The sequence below is a fragment of the Cnephaeus nilssonii genome (genome assembly GCF_951640355.1).
Source record: "Cnephaeus nilssonii genome assembly, chromosome: 5".
Classification (NCBI taxonomy): Eukaryota; Metazoa; Chordata; class Mammalia; order Chiroptera; family Vespertilionidae; genus Cnephaeus; species Cnephaeus nilssonii.
Genome location: NC_137076.1, coordinates 74,173,953 through 74,193,667, shown reverse-complemented (window position 1 = coordinate 74,193,667; position 19,715 = coordinate 74,173,953). Strand labels below are relative to the sequence as shown.

General features: G+C 43.0%; 1 protein-coding gene across 2 annotated transcripts in view; it reads right to left on the bottom strand.

Moving 5' to 3' along the window:
* Positions 1–2,361: 2,361 nt before the first annotated feature.
* SLC22A4 (solute carrier family 22 member 4) overlaps positions 2,362–19,715 on the bottom strand; it is a 45,146-nt gene continuing 27,792 nt past the window's right edge. For both annotated transcript variants that reach the window (XM_079771125.1, XM_079771126.1), the window contains exons 5-10: positions 19,185–19,311; positions 16,481–16,581; positions 11,488–11,702; positions 9,892–10,074; positions 7,868–8,003; positions 2,362–5,551 (exon numbers count right to left, since the gene is read on the bottom strand). In XM_079771125.1, coding sequence (XP_079627251.1) covers positions 5,476–5,551; positions 7,868–8,003; positions 9,892–10,074; positions 11,488–11,702; positions 16,481–16,581; positions 19,185–19,311 — 838 coding nt within the window. In that variant the 3' untranslated portion in view covers positions 2,362–5,475. The remainder of the gene's footprint in view (positions 5,552–7,867; positions 8,004–9,891; positions 10,075–11,487; positions 11,703–16,480; positions 16,582–19,184; positions 19,312–19,715) is intronic.

Genomic DNA, 19,715 nt, shown 5'->3' with positions numbered 1-19,715 from the left:
AAAATAATTTATATTCCCACCAGAAGAATATGAGAGTGCATTTAATCATACTCTCATCAATATTAAACTTTAATTTTGTTTTATTATTATTATTTTTAAAAATTATTTAATTTAAAAAATATTCTTTAAAAATTTTATTGAATACTTTAATTTTGTAACCTTTGCAATGTAGTAGTTGAAAAATGGCATCACATTGTCACGTCAATTAATATTTTTTTGGTTACTTGTGAAGCAGAACACTTTTTTTGTATATTTATTGACCAGTGTTTCCTTGTTTGAAAACTAATAATTACTTTGGTCCCTTTAACTATAATAATGAAAATATAATACATTTATTAATTTTTTTCAACAAATATTTATTGAGCATCTACTATATGCCAACCAAGGTTTTAACTCCTGGGGATACAGAAGTGGTCTTTATGGCCTGTAAGGAAGCACTTGGATGAAGAAGGAGAAGGACAATAAACAAAATGAAGAAGTAAATAGTTAGGATGTCAGGGGGTAATAAGAACTTTGGAGAAAAATGAAGCAGGGATGGGTAAGGTCAGGACAGAGGGCTAAAGGGATACAATTTAAAATAGAGTGGTCAGGTAAGGATTAATTAAGCAGGTGACACCTGAGCAAAGACATAAAGGAAGTAAAAGAGCAAGCTTTGCCAACACCTAGGAAGAGCACATAGTGGGGGCACAGAGAGGAGGGCCCTATAAACCAGGCGAGCATTCATTCTACCCATTCAGAATCATGGCATGTCTCTATTCAAGTCTTAATAAAATGGAATAATTTATTCACTTAGGTTTTATATATTTCTTAGTAAGGTTATTTCTAGGTATTTTATAGCTTTATGATTATTATGAACAGAACCTGTTCCCTGCCACCCCCACACCCCAAATACACACATATTTTCTAGCTGGTTATAGCTAGTACATAAAAAGTGGAAACTTTTTATATGCCTCCACTTAAACTGAATCTATTAAATGTAAGAATTTTTAGTTAATTGTCTTGCATTTTAAAAATAGAACATTATTATATGCTCCTCAATATTGGTAATTTTGTCTATTTTCTACCAGTTTAACTTCTTACCTACATTTTATACTATGACTACAGTTACTAAAACTTACTAAAAAAAAAATGTTGAAAAAGGTGCTAAAAACGTGTATCCATAAAATTTCTGTTAATGGCATGCCTCTAGTGTTTCACTCTAACATGCAGTACAATATTTGCTATCAGTCTGAGGTTGATATTCATAAGTAAATGCAGGAACTTGCTTTGTAGACCTAACTTTAAAAGTAGTTTTTATAAATCAGGAATATATCTTGAATTTAGCCAAATACAATTTTGGCATATATTGATCACCTTGGTCTTTGAACTACCAAAGACATAACCAATTGGGTACTTGTTGTCTTTTTATAAACAGATTTTTAAAAGTTATCTCTGGGGGGAGGGGAAGGGGAGGAAAATGTGAGATATCTGAGGTACTATCAATAATAAAATATATTTTTTTAAAAATCATCTCTTCCTATTATCCTAATATATAAAAACCCAGGGTCCATAAAATCCAAAACGACTGAAGGCTCGACCAACCGGAAATCAGTGCTGGGTTGCTGAGGTGACCCAGCACTGACTGCCACTGCTGCGGGCACCCCGACCCAGCACTGACTGCCAAGGGGGCTGCAGATCAGGCCCGAAGAGAGACCTGGAGGGAGAAGCAGGGTCTGATCCATAGCCTCCATGGCAGCTGTTGATCAGCCCTTGCCTCTCTCTTTCTTTCAGGGTCTGGCCAGCAGCCACGCCTCTCTTTCTCTCGGGCCTCTGCTGGGGCTGCTGATAAGCCCTGCCTCTCTGATTAGGCCCGTTGATAGGCCTGGAGACACTGACTGGCATAGAAACCGACCAATCAGAACCAAATCTGGGTGAAGTGTGAGGAGCCAATGGCTGCCTAGGAGGCGGAGCTTTCGACACTGACTGGCATAGAAACCGACCAATCAGAACCTAATCAGGGTGAACTATGAAGGCAGAACCTAAGGTGGGGGCTGAGGAGGGGTTTTAAGGGCAACAGCTGTTTGGTATAAGGTGTAAGAAAGCGATTCAATTTTTTAATGACCAGTTTGGCAGTATAGTGCATATGGCTGGCTATCAGTCCAGATATAGGGATTATGTATTTTTGTCTGCCAAGAGCATCTCCTCCTGATTAAAAAGGCTCCTGCCGCGCCCCCCCCCCCCCCCCCCGCCATTTAAGCAATTCTATCCTATACAATCTATCTATACTACTAAAAGCGTAATATGCTAATCAGACCAGGTCGACTGGCCATCTTCTGGACGTCCGACTTCCTTCTGGACAAAGCCATGGTGATGGGGGCCGAGGCAGAGAGGGCAGTTGGGGGTAAGATCAGGCCGACAGGAAGGGCCACTGGGGTAAGATCAAGCTGGCAGGGGAGGGCAGTTGGGGGTGAGATAGACCAGCAGGGGAGAGCAGTTGGGGGCGAGATCAGGCCGGCAGGGGAGAGCAGTTGGGGGCGAGATCAGGCCGGCAAGGGAGAGCAGTTGGCGGCAAGATCAGGTCGGCAGGGGAGGGCAGTTAGGGGTGATCAGGCAGGCAGGTGAGCGGTTGGGAGCCAGTGATCCCAGATTGCGAGAGGTATGTCCGACTGCCGGTTTAGGCCCGATCCCACAGGTATCAGGCCTAAACTGGCTGTCAGACATCACCCAAGGGGTCCCCAATTAGAGAGGGTGCAGGCTGGGCTGAGGGAACCTCACCCCCATGCATGAATTTCATGCACCGGGCCTCTAGTCCTATATAATAAAAGGCTAATATGCAAATCATCCTCACAGGCGGGAATTTGACCGACCAGGAGTTAGATGTGCACTGACCACCAGGGGGTGGCCTGGAACATGGCGGGCCTCGGTGATGTGGCGCTGGCAGCAGGCGGCAGTGGAGGCACTGCAGGCCCCGATGGGTCCTGAGGAGGGCGGGACCATGGCAGGATGGTGGAGCAGGTGAGCGGGAGGTGTCAGGCCAAGGTGGGTGTGAGCAGGGGCCCCAATTGCCCCGCCAGTTGCCCCACAGACAGGCCCTGATCACTGGCCAGGCCTAGGGACCCTACCCATGCACGAATTTAGTGCACTGGGCCTCTAGTAAAATATAAAGCACCCATACAAACAGCAATAAAAGACAGATCCTTACTTTTTGTATTTAAAAAAGCTTTAAGAGCATTTTACATTTAGGTGTTTAAATATTCAAATATCTATGTATCCAACATAACATTTCTTACCAAGCTAGAGTTATAAAGTATTTTAATTAAAATAAATATTTGTCAAAAGATAAGCAGGCAAGGTCCCTGGCTCCCAGAGGCTAATCACCATATGGGGGTGGGGAATAGAGCCCAACAGAGTGAGGGTAACAAGTACTAGGAGAGCATCGCAGAGTGAACAGTCACTGCTGCTGGGAATGAAGTTCAAGGAGAGCTTCTTGGGAGTCAGCATGACCTCCTCTCAGCGAGACAGGCTGCCTAGTGCCTGGTGGGGAAGGTGGGATGGCCATCAGACGGGCTGTATCCGTGGGGAAATAAAAGCAGGATATAGCTGCTCACCTGTATTCCCAAAGACAAAGCATAAGCTATTCTAAGATATTTTAGTGAATTTTAAGTAACAATCAAAATGCAGAAGCAGTGTGTCTGTAGGATATAAAATATGTGTTAGGAATATGGCAGTCTAGAGAACAAATTCTGAGCTAATCAGAAAAGTTAAAGATAAGGATTTCAAAATAATGAGTGTATCAGGATGTTACCTCAAAGCTTCCTTTGAAAAATGTTTAGACAGCTCGGCCGGCGTGGCTCAGTGGTTGAGCGTCGATCAACCTATGTATGAACCATGGTTCAATTCCTGGTCAGAGTACATGCCCGGGTTGCGGGCTCGATCCCCAGTAGGGGGCGTGCAGGAGGCAGTCGATCATTGTCGTCATTGATGTTTCTATTGCTCTCTCCCTCTCCCTTGCTCTCTGAAATCAATAAAAATACATTTAAAAAAGAAAAATGTTTAGACAGTGAAAGTTAACATTTGGGGATAATTATTTTAAGGAGATGATGCCACCAAGCAGCATATTACCAATTAGTAGCTGTCTATTTCCATGCACACACCGTGGCCCTGGATGTATTAAAGGGTCATCAGTAGCTCGTCACCATGCTGCCCTCAGAGAAGCCACCATCAATGAAAGCATGCTGCCCCAAGTTACTGCTTGCTGTGCTATCATCTCGACCCAAAACATGGTGCCACATAGGGCTGAGATTTATTTTCTGAACTTATGGTAGCTTTTATCTTTCATGCCGCTCATTCATGGAGCAGAGGTTCCGCGATTGCTGATCAGAAGCACCCTGGGTGGAGTGGAGGTAGCTGCACACTGTGCTTGGGAAGGTGTATTAATGGAAAGAACTGTTTTAAAAGGCTCCCTAGATGGTTGGCTTGGACAGCCTTCTCCCTAGGTGCTGACCCCTCTTGGCTGTGGGGCACACAAACCATCTCTACCAATCTTACTGTTTTGCGGTTTTCATGATTCTCTGTTTACCAGTAAAATATCTCTTAAGCCAGTCTTAGGAAATAGAAGGTTTAGTCATGTGCTCAAAGAGAGCACAAAAGTGGATCTTTTAATAGTCTGTGAGCTGTAGCCCCTGGCATTGTAGCCGGGATCTGCTCTGGTTCCCTTCTTAAAAGCCGACAGGTGCCCAGCCGCTGTGGCTCAGTGGTTGAGCATTGACCTATGAACCAGGAAGTCATGGTTTGATTCTTGGTCAAAGCACAAGCCCAGATTGTGAGCTCAATCCTCAGTGGGGGCATGCAGGAGGCAGCCAATCAATGATTGTTTCTCATCATTGTTGTTTCTTTCTCTCCCTTCCTCTCTGAAATCAATAAAAATAATTTAAAAAAATAGAAGCCAGGCTCTTGCAAACACTGTTAATCCTCTCAAAGGAGTGTATAAGATTTTATGGCTAGGAATGCTGCCATTTGATTATAGCAGTATATTAGTTCACTGTAGAAAGGACTATAATTTTGAATGTGCCGGTTCACTTACACACGCGTACACACACACACACACACACACACACACACACACACACACACACACACTGTTGTCACCTGACAGTTGTGTGAATACAGTGACACTTTTTATTTGGATAGCAGTTGTATGTTTGGAAATGAGTGTTAATCTTTATGTGCATTGACTAGTCCTTAACCAACACATTTTCAAACAACCTTACAAACCCATTTCACTGAATTAATTAGTAAGGTGGACTCTATATAAATGGTTAGTTTTTTAAAAAGGAGATTATCTGGAAGAGTGGCCCAGAATTTGCTACACGACAAGCATTTCTCAACAGCAGGGCCCGTTTGGTTACAGTCAGTCCATTTCATCAGGAAAAGCTTTGGTTTCTTCAGGGTCTTATGTCTCTGTTTTTCAGTTCACCGAGTGGGGTAGACATTTTATCAGAATGAAGTTATTAGAACTTTGGGGTTTTCTTCGTTGTTCATTGAATTTCTTGCTTTTTTCCCAGACCTGAACCTGAAAATAAGATGCGTGCTAAAGAAAATTAAATATTCACAACTCTCTTCCTCAACATTCTAAACCGACACTGGAAAACATTTCTTCAATGAACAAGTAATGATTGTAACTCTAAGTAGAACCTAGAACTAATATTTTATTATTTTGAATATTTGGAGTCATTTTCTTAATTAACCATAAACAAAACCCAGAATTTACACTCTTTTTGTTTCCCTGAGGAAAGGATAGATTGGTAAGAATGAAGTGCTCACGAGTTAAAGTTGATATTGAACTGGTTGTACCATGACAAGAAAATAGCTTATCAAAAATATGCATCTTTTACTATGTGTTCTGTCAGAGATCAGAATCCATTCACATGATAAAGACTTACCTTTATCACGGCCAGGCACTAAAACATGTTATCTTATATAACCTTACAATCTTATATAACCTTACAATACTGAAGTTTAGTGAAAATTAAGTTTACCTCAAATTAAATTTCCCCAAATTTATGCGGTAGATGTGGGATTTGAAGCCAGGCAGTCTCATTCTAGAATCTAAACTTCTCCTACCAAACCACTTATCTTTTAAATGTGTGCCAATCTGTGATATCATAGAAAGATATTTGGTTTTTGTCCCTGTTACCAACAGTAGAACTCTTAAATCCCTTGTAATTTCCTGAGAGATAGGGGTAATAGGAGCATCTTTTATTCAAATGAGGTGACTCTTGGCTGGGCCCCCCTAAGATAACTTCAGGATGGGAGCTGAATTAATAATTGACCATTTCTATGTCTATATGTTGAAACCTCCATAAAACCCCCTAAACACTGGGGTGCACAGAGCCTCTGAATTGGCGAACACATCCCTGTGCTGGGCTAGGGCACTCCCCAACTCCACAGGGACAGAAGCTCTGCACTGTGGACCCTTTCGGACCTCACCCCACTCACCTCTTCATCTGGCTGTTCACTTGTATCCTTTACGATAAACCCAGTAATAGTAAGGAAAGTGTTTTCCTGAATTCTGCAAGTCGTTCTAGCAGATTACCAAACGTCCTTCAGGAGTGGGTGTGTGGAAACACCCAACTTTGTAGCCAAGTTGTACAGAAGTGTGAGTCACCGGGGGACCTGATACCTGTGACTGACATCTGAAGGGAGACTGAGCCTTTAAACCAGTGGAGTCTGATGCAAACTCCAGGTAGTTAGTGTTAGAACTGAATTAAATTATAGGCCAGCTGGTGTTAGAATTGGTTGGTATCAGGAGGAAAAACCCTCATAATCTCATAAGTCAAAGAAATGATACTGAATTATTTTATTTGATATATTTTTATTAATGTGGATAATTTCTTCATATATATACTGAGTGGCCATATTATTATGATCTCTGAATGCATAATAATCTGGCCACTCAGTATATATATATTAGAGGCCCAGTGCATGAATTCATGCATGGGTGGGGTCCGGCCAGCCTGGCCAGGGGGAGAGGACATGGGCGGTTGGCCGGCCTGCCTGCTGGTCGAATTTCTGGTCAAGGGGACAATTTGCATATTAGCCTTTTATTATATAGGATATACACTGAGTGGCCAAATTATTATGCGTTCAGAGAGCATAATAATCTGGCCACTCAGTGTATATCTGCCACTGAAATGTCCTTTTCTATAAACTGCTTGTTCATGACCTCTGCTAAGTTTCCCTACTGAGTTGTTTGTCTTTTCCCCTACTGATCACCAAGAGCGTTTTGTATATATTAGGTATACCAGCCCTGGGTTTGTGTTGCATGTTGCAAATATTTCCCTCCTGCCTTGTTGACCTTTGTCTTTGTTTATGGTTTCTTTTTTGCTGTGCCAACGATTTCTAAAATTACATCATTAGCTATATCAATATTTTCCTTTATGGCTTGTTACTTTTCAGATTATGCTCAGAAAGGCCCTCTCAAAAGTTATAAAAATATTTTTCTTCTGGTATGTTTATGATTTTACATTTTTAGGCTACAACTTTTAATCTTTCTGGAATTTATATGGATGCGTTTTGAAGCAGGACTCAATTTTTTATTTATCCAAAATGGCTAGCTGAATGTTCTAATATCTTTTACTGAATAATCTAACGTTTCCCCACTGCTTTTGAATTTCTACTTTTTATCATATACAGAATTCTCATATTTTCTTGGGTTTAATTCGAACTCTATTCCAGTGATTTCTATTCCTATGCCATCAGCACACTGTTTTCACTACCACTGCTTCATAATACACTTGATTATATGATAGCGCTACTCTCCCTACCCATTCTTGCATATTTATTCTTTCTGAGATATTTTGATATAATTTTTTAAAGTTCCACTTACCATTTCACTTTCTGCATCTCCTCTAAGGACTCTGGTAGAGTCATTCCAAAACTTTCAGGGAAAAACAGGGTGATGATTCCGATCAGGATGGTCAGGCTGCCCATGAGGATGTAGGGCAGAGCTCTGTTGTAAGCACCTGTAAGGCACAGGACATAGTTAGAAAAAGGGATTCTGCCCTAGCCGGCTTGGCTCAGTGGATAGAGCGTCAGCCTGTGGACTGAAGGGTCCCAGGTTCGATTCCGGCCAAGGGCGCATGCCTGGGTTGCGGGCTCAGTCCCCAGTGGGGGGTGTGCAGGAGGCAGCCGATCAATGATTCTCTCTCATCATTGATGTTTCTATCTCTCTCTCCTTCTCCCTTCCTCTCTGAAATCAATAAAGAAATATAAAAAAAAAAGAAAAAAAAAGAATAAAAAAGAAAAAGGGATTCTCCAGGAGCTCTCGAGCATCGTTTTGTAAAGGTGGCAAACAATACTTGACAGCAGTTTTAAATTGGAACATTTTCTGAAGTTAAAAAGTATGTAAAACACACCATTTGTTTTGCATTATCAGAAGGTCTCTCATGTCAACTGGTATTCGCTAAGCTGCTATATGATCATGTGTGAAAGATGTTCCTTTGATAGGAATATTTGCCTAAGCAAGGTTCTCCCCTGAAGGTGGAGGTAACTGAAGAAGAGGGAATGGGAGGACATTAAGGGGAAAGAGGTTGACCAGTCTGGTGCAGGGACAGGTACTGGCTATCAAGATTGGTGTGACCTTTGCTTTGACCCAAACCAGTAGGCTGCAGTGGAAAGTGAGGTCCATAGAGTCAAGGGACTTGGAAAAAAAAATCTAAGTAATATGTTCAATCCAATTAAAAAAATAAATGTTAGGCACTGTGAAAGCAGTGCTTTGGTTTCTTTTTCTTTTCTTTCTTTTTTTTTTTTTGCAGCATTTGTAAGTCTTGGTTTTATATGTAATTGGAAGAACCACTTCATCTCTTCTTTATACAATGTCACTCAGGAGAATAACAGATCCTTATTTTGCTTCCCATCTGCATAAAGAGATTATAGAGGAACAACACACCCAAGAATTTTATTTGACAAAAAACAACAACAACCCAAAACATTAATCTTGAAACTGTGCTGAGGTTATGAGTCACTAACAGGAGTAGTGGTTGTGAAATAGGAAGCTCTGTCTTAGACTTCTCCATTTTTTACGTATCAGTGGCCCACTGTTTGACTATATGAGCATGATTTGAAAGTACAGGGAAGAACAAAGGGAAACGACACCATTCTATATAATAATGTGTTTTCTTGGGTGTTATTTAGGGCAGCTGTGCAGAGGATGCATAAGATAGGAAAATGTTTCTCTGTAAGAATTGAGTGTACCTATTCTGAGAATTCTTATATTCTTTGGGGATTATATTTATAATGTGGCCAGATTCATTATGATCTCTGAATGCATAATAATCTGGCCACTCAGTGTGTGTGTGTGTGTGTGTGTGTGTGTGTGTGTATGTATGTATATATGTATATGTATATGTGTGTGTGTATATATATATATATATATATATATATATGTGTGTGTGTGTGTGTGTGTGTGTGTGTGTGTGTGTGTGTATTAGGCCCAGTGCATGAATTCGTGCATGGGTAGGGTCCAGTCAGCCTGGCCAGGGGGAGGGGACATGGGCAATTGGCCGGCCTGCCTGCTGGTCGAACTCCTGGTCGAGGGGACAATTTGCATATTAGCCTTTTATTATATAGGATATACACTGAGTGGCCAGATTTTATGCGTCCAGAGATCATAATAATCTGGCCACTCAGTGTATATATATAATTTTTGTTTTTGTGTTAAAAAAATATATATACACACAAAATATCTGAAGGGCTACTCACCAAACTGTTAATATTAATTACTTCTAGGGGTGTGATTTGGGGAACTGAGAGAGAAGAGATAAACTTGTACTTTTTTCAGTACTTTCTATGCAATGAAAATACATTACTTTTACATTTAAGAAAAGAACAGACCGATAAGTTGTGTCTCACCGAGGTACACGAAGTAGGGAGCGATGATGCTGCCCACTCTGGAGGCCATGGAGGTGATCCCCACAGCCATGTTTCTGACCAGGGTGGGATAGAGCTCTGCGGTGAAGACGTACAGCATGGAGAAAGCAGCGGTGATCCCGAATTTCCCTAACATCACCAGGCCAATGGACAAGAAGTTGTAATCTGGAAAAGAGACCCAGTGTAAACAGAGGTGCTTTAGAAGTCATATGTTCTCAACTCAGTAGCTTTTATGGTTCTCTTTGCTTGAAGGAGCATGTTTTTCACAATGTAGAGATATTCCCCAAATGACACTTTCTCTTCAAATGTTTTAATAATTGACATGGACAAAGATGGAGAGTGAGGGGTTGCCTTGTGCTTGGCTCTACTATTAGTCTAGATCATTTACACATTCAGTGACCTTTGTCCACTTTTACTTGTTACAGCACTTTCATGGTAAGTCGTTAGCATGTTAATATAGTTAAGTTTAATCTTCAACGAGAAGAACCAATGCTTTCTATCCTGCTTAGTATTATTAAGAAATACATATTCCTTTTAAAAAATATATATATTTTATTGATTTCAGAGAGAATGGAGAGGGAGAGAGAGATAGAAACATGAATGATGAGAGAGAATCATTGATTGGCTGCCTCCTGCACAATCCCACATTGGGGATTGAGCCCACAACCTGGGCATGTGCTCTGACCAGGAATCGAACTGTGACCTCTTGGTTCATAGTTCGACGCTCAACCACTGAGCCATGCTGGCCAGGCAAGAAATACATATTTGTATGTATAATACTAGGTATCAATAATCTATTGTCTTAACAATTTAATAGTATGAGAATGTTAGACATAAGCAGAAAGGAAGCATATGTCCCTTGGTGTGCTCTTTTTTTTAATTTAAAATTTTTATTGTAAGTATTACATATGTCTCCTTTTCCCCCTATTGACCTCTCCCGGGCCACTCCCACCCCCCAGCACATGCCCTCACCTTGCTACTGTCTGTGTCCATTGGTTATGCTTATATGCAAGCATACAAGTCCTTTGGTTGATCTTTCACCCTCCCTCCTTCCACCTTCCCCTGCCTTCCCTCTGAGGTTTGACGGTCTGTTTGATGCTTCTATATATCTGGACCTATTTTTGTTTATCAGTTTAGGTTGTTCTGTGTGATCTCTAACTAAAACATTACACACCCTAAAAATCACTGAATTTATACTGGAACTGGCATGAACTACTAACTCTTACACTTGAGTATGCACCTCAAATAAAGGTTAGAAAGTACCAAGAAATTGGGAATCAGGATTGTGTCTTCAAGAAAGAGGTTTGAAGGTTTGGGTGAAGGTTTCTACGACAGGGATGACTGGGAGCGTTATTTTTCCTTTTCAGGTAATGATTTCCAACTCTCCAAGGCTGACTCATCTGTTTGAGGGTATTGTTTTGAACACGGGAAATCACATAGAAGCTATCATTTGTCTAATTGACTTATGAATGGCATATGATGGGAAGGCTACATAAACAGGGAGCAGTGACCAATAACTAGCTCAAGTCAAGGTGTAGGTCTTTTCTGTTAAGCTGTTGCTGTTGGTTAACTTCTTACCTACAGGTACCAGTTGAATTAAGAGAAGCACGCCTCCTCCCAAGAACAGCACTCCAGCTATGATATACCGCCTGGGCAGGGTTCGCAGGAGCAGCCAGGCTGTAATGTAAGCTGGAACTTCGATCAGGGCAGAGAGGAAACAGTTCAGGTAGGCATCTCCATGTAGATTAGGAGAGTTGAGAGACAGAGCGAAGTAACCGACAGAGGTTAGCATCCTAAAAGAAAAAAAGAAAAAACAAAAGTGATAAAAGGATGGCATGAATCACTCTAAACTTTCATAATGGTCAAGAAATTGTCTAGATTCTGTTTTCCTGTAAGTAGCCAGTAACTACATATGGCTTTTTAAAAGTAAATACATTAAAATTAAATAAAATCAGCCCTGACCGGTTTGGTTCAGTGGATAGAGCATTGGACTGCAGACTGAAGGGTCTCGGGTTCAATTCCAGTCAAGGGCACATACCTCGGTTGCAGGCTAGATTCCCATCCCTGGTCAAGTTGCATGCAGGAGGTAACTTATTGATGTGTCTCTCTCACAACGATGCTTCTCTCTCTGTCTCTCCCCTCCCTTCCACTCTCTCTAAAAATCAATGGAGGAATCTCTTCTGGTAAGGATTAACAACAACAATAAAACTACTTAAAAGAAAAAAATCAAAGATTCAGTTCCTCCATCGCACTAGTCACACTTCAATTGCTTAATAGCCACATGTGGCTAGTGGCTACTATAGTGGACAACACAGATAAAACCATTTTCATCACTGCAAAAAGTTCTATTGGACAGCACAAGTCTAGATATACCAGTACACAACAACCCCTACCCTGGTCTAATTAATTTTACATTTCAATATTTCTTGAACAGTTTGTACATCTTCATTCCTTTAGAGCTACTATTTGAAGAAAGAATGTATGTCAGTCATGTCAGTGAACATAAAATCCATACTTCATTCTTACCAAAAAAACAAGAAGAAGAAGGAAAAGGAGAAACATAGGTAATACTGTGGGATCCACTTATAGTAAATTCCAAGAGATTTAGTAAAACTCACTTTAGGGAAAAGAATGGAGACCCATAATGTTTCAAAGTATCGTGAAGTGCACGCCATATATCCTGCCATTACAGTTAACTTCCATGGAAAAGCTTCTCTGTGGAAAAATCACTGCCCTATGCAGGCTTCCCTGTGCAGAAGTTTGCTTATTATTCAGATGAACGAAAGCAGAGGATATCTGAAGAATCTTTTCAGGACACTGTTGGAGATTTTTATACATACTTTATTAGGTTGGGTAGCACAAGGGCTATTGCAAAATACAACAAAAATTAAACTTGATCTGTCTAGGAATCTTAGTGATTTTCACATTTGGTAATAAGAGCAGCTTAGATAAAAACCAGTGACTATGCTGACAGGTGAGAACTAAGGAGGCCTACAGTGAGGGACGAAAGCCAGGTGCCTGGACACATTTGCTTAATTCAGTCATAAGCTCTGTCATCGGTTTCCTCGAACTGCAAAATGGGATGGCCCTAAAAATAGACTAGCTGCAGTCTGAACCTACTAGTTATGACAATCATCTTTCTTTCTGTTGCCATCATGGGATAAGCATGTTTTTTTTCTTCTTCCTCATTTCTTGGCAGATCTATTATTAAAACTAGTCAATTCATTATTTCGATGCCTTAAAATCACTTGGTAGCCTGCCGGTGTGGCTCAGTGGTTAAACGTCGACCTATGAACCAGGAGATCAAGGTTCGATTCCCTGTCAGGGCACATGCCCAGGGGTGCGGGCTTGATCCCCAGTGTGGGGCGTGCAGGAAGCAGCCAATCAATGATTCTCTCTCATCATTGATGTTTCTCTCTCTCTCTCTCTCTTTCTCCCCCACCTTTCCTCTTTGAAATCAATAAAAAAATATTTTTAAATACCTATATAATAAAGAGCTAATATGCAAATGGTCATCACGCCCTCATGCAGTAACGGCTCATACACTCAACACTGGGGAGAGAGGAATGGGGACCAGCCAGGCACAAATGAGCTTGAGAGAGGAATGGGGACCAGCCAGGCTGTGGCCCGGGAGAGGGACAAGCCATACACCCCGCGGTCCTGGGCACCAGCGCCTGTGCCTGCAGCCTGGGAGAGGGACAAGCTGCCCACCCTGCAGTCCCGGGCGCCAGTGGCTGGGGCTGTGGCCTGGGAGAGGGACAAGCCGCCCGCCCCATGGTCCTGGGTGCCTGTGGCTGCAGCCCAGGCGAAGCCACCCACCCAAGGTCCCCTGAGGCTGCTGCTGGCCCAGGCAAAGCCAGCCCAGGTCCTGGGTGTCTGTGGTTGGCCAGAGAGAGGGAATCCTGGGTCCCGGGTGCAGGACAAGGCAGAGGCGGTTAGGGGTGATCAGGCTAGCAGGGGAGCAGTTAGGGGCGATCAGGCTAGCAGGCAGAGGTGATTAGGGGCGATCAGGCAGGCAGGCAGGCGAACGGTTAGGAGCCAGCGGTCCCAGATTGCAAGAGGCAGTTGGACATCCCCTAAGGGGTCCCGGATTGGAGAGGGTGCAGGCCGGGCTGAGGGGACCCTCCCCCCGCCCCCGTGCACAAATTTCATGCACTGGGCCTCTAGTGTGTGTGTGTGTGTGTGTGTGTGTGTGTGTGTGTGTGTGTGTAAAGAACTTTTAAAAAACACTTGGTAGTTTGCAATTGGCAAGTATAAAAAGCTTGTCAAAACCCCAATCTGGAACCTGGCCAGATGGCTCAGTTGGTTGGCACATTGTCCTGTACACCAAAAGGTTTTGGGTTCAATTCCCAGTCAGGGCATGTACTTAGGTTGCAGATTCGATCCCCAGTCAGGACCCATAAGTTTCTCTCTTTCTCTCTCCCCGCTCCATCCCCCTCTCTAAAATCAATAAACATATATTCCAATGAGGATTATTTAAAAACAAAAACAAACAAACTCCCATCTAGGCAGTAGGGATTCAGGTTATTCTAATCTCCCTGTTCAATTGCCAGTACAGCTTCAGGAAGTAGGAGCTGAATTAGCATCTTGGCTTCAGGCACCAAGGACATCATTAATCCCAAATGGAGGGACCCTGTCCCTGTGGGCCACAGTGCAGCAGACTTTATTGCTCCCTGTGACTTATTTTTTTAGTATCCAGTTCCATGAATTGAATTGAGGCATCTCCAAATAACTTAAAATTTTACTAGTGGCCCAGTGCACGAATTCATGCACATTGAAAGGAAATTAACCCTTTGCACTCACTTGCTTTTTTCTCGAGCTGCTACCAATGCTAACCGTGTCAAGTCACACTCGACATCCGAGTGCAAAAGGTTAATTAGAAGAAATATTTTAGTATCGCTATTCACCCTTTCTCTATAAGAGAGGTGTCAACCAAATTCATGATCGACAATGACAGATTGAAACACAGGCATGCGATTGGCGCCAGTGAGAGCTTTATATGTATCGTGCATGCGTGAGTCAACTTAGCCTTTTATGTATAGAATAAACTTACTTAATTAGACCTGCTTTCTGATGTAGCTAAACTTTTTCCAGCCCAGTGAAGCACCCCAACTTTTCTTTCAGGTAATTGTCAGCAACACAGCAGTAAATATCAACATGAAGCAGATTATTATTGTAGATCACGCAGGGAGAACAAAGGGTAAAATATTTAACTGAAGCAGTGTTTGACTATATTCTGCGCAGTGAGAAAACCTGAAGTCATTTTCAACGTCCACCATTTCTTACTTCTTTTCAGTCGGGTCAAGTTTCTAAGCTTTCTAAATCTCTGTTTTCCAGCTAATGAAAAGAAAAGGATTCTACCAACTCTCCTATCTACCTACTCCAGGACTTCAGTGAGGATAAAATGAGATGAGGCATGGGGAAATGCTTCACAGGCATTTAGTTAAAGTGTAAAATGTTTGCAACTGGCTATAAAGCAAGTCATGTTCCTGGGCTGAAGAAACTCCAAGGAGGCTAGTCACTAGGGAGAGCAAGCTGGGCTTTGCTACATGTCGGCTGCAATTTGGTGGGGTGTCGCTCTGGGGTGGTGGTGGGACCTGTGTCCCACTTGGGGGGAGCCAGGTATTGCTTTGTGGGTGCCAGGTCTGTGGTGCCATTTCTCTGTAGATGGCCAGTGTGCATCATGACAGCTCCTGCATTGAGCATCTGCCCCTTGGTGATCAGTGCATGTCATAGTGACCAGTCAGATGGTTGGACACTTAGCATATTAGCCTTTTATATATATAGACTAGAGTCCCGGTACATAAAATTCATGCACAGGGGGCAGGGTGTGTGTGTGTGTGTGTGTGTGTGTGTGTGTGTGTCCATCAGCCCAGCCTGCACCCTCTCCAATCTGGGATCCCTCTTATAATCCAGAACTGCTGGCTCCCAACCACTCGCCTGCCTGCCTGCCTGATTGCCCCTAACCACTTCTGCCTGCAAGCGTGATCATCCCCTAACCACTTCCCTGCCAGCCTGATCAATGCCTAACTGCTCCCCTGCCAGCCCGATTGCCCTAACTACCTTCCCCTGATGGCCTGGTCACCCCTAACTGCCCTCCCCTGCAGGCCTGGTCGCCCACAACTGCCCTCCCCTGCTGGCCATCTTGTGTCCACATGGGGGGGCCATCTTGTGTGTTGGAGTGATGGTCAATTTGCATATTACCTCTTTATTATATAGGATAATTTTTAAAAAATACATATTTTATTGATTTTTTACAGAGAGGAAGGGAGAGGGATAGTTAGAAACATCAATGAGAGAGAAACATTGATCAGCTGCCTCCTGCACACTCCCTACTGGGTATGTGCCCGCAACCAAGGTACATGCCCTTGACTGGAATCGAACCTGGGACCCTTGAGTCCGCAGGCCAACACTCTATCCACTGAGCCAAACCGGTTAGGGCTATATAGGATAATTTTTATTTTGTCTCATGAAGAGCCACGCCTTGTCCAGATGTTCCCTTGAACTAAAGAAAATAAGTCATATGCTTATTTGTGCTGTATATCACACTTCCAGATCACTTATTACTTACCATAGCAGTATAGACATAGTGGTTATTGTGGCAATATTTCTCGTCCTGAACAGGTCCAGAATAAAAATTTTCTCCTGCTTCAGGGGTTTTAGCTCCTGTAGCTAAAATAATGCAAATAACCATAAGATTAAGAGCTAGTGAGGAAGTATCTTTGGCCATGACTGCATGGCAAACACTTATGCACTTTACCTTGAATATGCTTAGAAATCAGGAATTCTCAGGGAATAAGAGCATGTACATATATGACACTTTATTCTAACACTAAAGTGTTTGTGGCTAATTTAAGACAGAAGCCTTTAAAATATATAACAGTGGCCCCACGGTCTCTTATAGAGAGTCTAACTGCCAGCACAGCCGTTCCCTGCCTCACGCTCATCACGATGGGCAGCTGAATCACACTGCGCTGTGATCCTTGCGTGGGTAGGGCTGTATGCCTTGAGGTCCCTGTCTGCTTTTTATACTTTTCTTGTTGAGGTCTCTGAGTCAAAACAGACTTGAACAGATTTGAGTTAACTGTGGGACCTTGGGAAAGTTACTATTTATCCTCTCTCAGCACCCATTTACTTCTCTGTAAAATAGGATGCCCCCAGAAAACGATACACACTTTGAACAATTAATTCCAATGGGTTAAACCTGAAAAGAAAGAAACATCAATTGAGCTATCAGCTGTTAAGTATGTATACATTTTGGAGGGACACCCTGGTGTCCCCACAATATATATATGGAGTTGAGAAGATTAAATGTAGCTTAGCATATACCTGAACTACGTAAATGCCCAATACATTTTAACTGTTAACATTATTACTGTGCCATTAAGATGCTAGCTGTTAGTGGTGAGTGGCAATTTCTTACTACTGTCAATGGGCTCCCCTCCTTTACTTAAAAAAAAAACCCCAAAAAACCTTTATTGTTGAAAGATTACATATGTCCCCCCCCCCTGCTTTTTCCCTCATTGACCCCTTCTAGCCTGCCCCTGCCCCTTACCCCAGGTCTTCACCACACTATGTCCATGGGCTATGCATGTAAGTTCTTTGGTTAATCTCTTCCCACCCACCCCTCCACACCTTCCCTCTGAGCCCTCCTTTACTTTTAATTTACTGATGTTAACTCGCCATATGTTAGGAATCTAGATAACCAAGCTTATTAGCATTAAAACTAAAAAGTTACAAGGCTCTGAGGTGCGGAATCTCTTTGGGATAAAGTGCAAGGACTTTGTGGCCATATGATGTGTGTACAATGAGGCTGAGGAAGGAGGTTCTATGATAAAAGAAGTGAGGGCGCCAGCCCACCTTTGTAGCTGGTGTTCCCCAGATATTAGCATCCTTCTTTCAGGAATAATCAGACGCCTCCTCACGCAGCTCACAGGCATATTACCTTGTTTCTTCCACACTACTTGGAGCATGCTGCTCTGTTACGACCACAAAGCAAAGCCCCTGCATAGCTGGAGGGAACCTGGAGGGTTCTGGGAGTAGTGCCATGCACAGATGGGACCCGTGAGTCAGGCCTGTGCTGACATTTGGTGCTTCCACAGGGCCCTTGTGAAAATGCAGGTTGCTAGGTCCCACCTGAACTTGCTTAATCACACTCTTTGCTGGGGGGGGGGGCGGGCAGATGCCTGGGAATCTGCATTTTAAGGTCCCTTGAGTGATTGTGATAGGCAGCCACGTTCGGAAACCTCAGGACAAGAACATTCTTGTATCCAGTGCTCATGCTTGGCCTGTGTGGGAGCCACCAAAATGCCTTTGGACCAGGCACCAAGCAAGTTGGAGATGCTTCAGAAAGGAAATCTGAGAAGCTTGAGATTGCTTTCCAAATGATACTACTTTTCATTCTTTCCTGTCCAAGTTAACACCACTGCTCCTCATATCAGGTAAAGAAGCCCGGGTAAGTACATGCACTTTGGCTCTGGAGAGATCCGGTGAGACTTCTAGCTGTGTGATCCTGGGGAAATTACTTCTCTGTACCTCAGTTTCCTCTCCTGAGAAATGGGCATATGGCTAGCTCTCCATCCCGAGCAGGCTGCATTTGCTGGCGCAGGGCTCTGCAGATCCTCCTAAAGAGGACTCTACCTGGGAGGTGAGCAGGGGAGGTGACTGGGCCTTGGGAAAGCACAAGCTCCCTTTCCCTTCGTGGACCCATCCAGTTCAGGTCCAATGTGCCTCATGGCAGGAAGAAAGGCGAGTGGTTAGGAGCCAGCAGTCCCAGATTGCGAGAGGGATGTCCGACTGCCGGTTTAGGCCTGATCCCACAGGAATCCCTGAGGACATCCCCTGAGGGGTCCCAGATTGTGAGAGGGTGCAGGCTGGGCTGAGGGAACACCCCCCACCCCCGCTACCCCCTGTGCATGAATTTCGTGCACCAGGCCTCTAGTATATATATAATATATATTCACCAGTATGTAGCTGCATCAATGGTATGGAGCAATACCAATAAAAAGCTGGAGATGAACTTGCAAAAAGGAAGGGAACTAATGTTTAGTTAACACTTGCTCTATGCTAAGCAGTTTACATATATTATAGCATTTAATTCACACACATCTCTTCATGGTGGGTTTTATCTCAGAATTTAATCATTGTTGTGTCTCTAAGGCCTTGGACAGAGCCTGGTACCTGGTGGGCACTCAAAATACATTGAATTAAATTAAATTCCATTAAGATCAAGAATGCGTGACTGACCTCAAGAGAAAACATCTGCAAATGCTTACCTCCACGGGGTCAAAAATCACCCCCGGGACCGCTACATTGTTCATTTTTGCAGCTTTTTGGATGATAGCTTCAGCCTCTCTAAATCTTCTCTGGGATATCAGCCACCGCGGAGATTCAGGAATAAACCTAGAATTCATTTTTAATGGTTTATAATTTTTCACAAAGGCCGGGTTTCATACTATTAGCCATAAGTTGTTCCCCAAATAATTTTTATTTTGTAAAATTCTAGTTTTTTGTTTTTTTTAAAGCTGAGGCCTCATAATATTTCCATTGATTATAGGAATAAATAAAAGCACCTTCACGTTGCAAAGTTCTGAACAAATCACAAGACTGATCATCAGTTGTATTTGAGGCCAGGAGCAGTGTAAGGTATAACGTTAACTGTGCATGGGTTTAAGCCAGGGGAGCTGGAGACGGCCATCAAAAACTTAACAGCCAAGTGTGGCTCTTAAAAGGAAACACAGCCCAGTGTCTCTGTGTGTCCGTCCCTGGGAGACTCCCTGGGCCCCAGCTGGTGCTGCGCTCAAGTC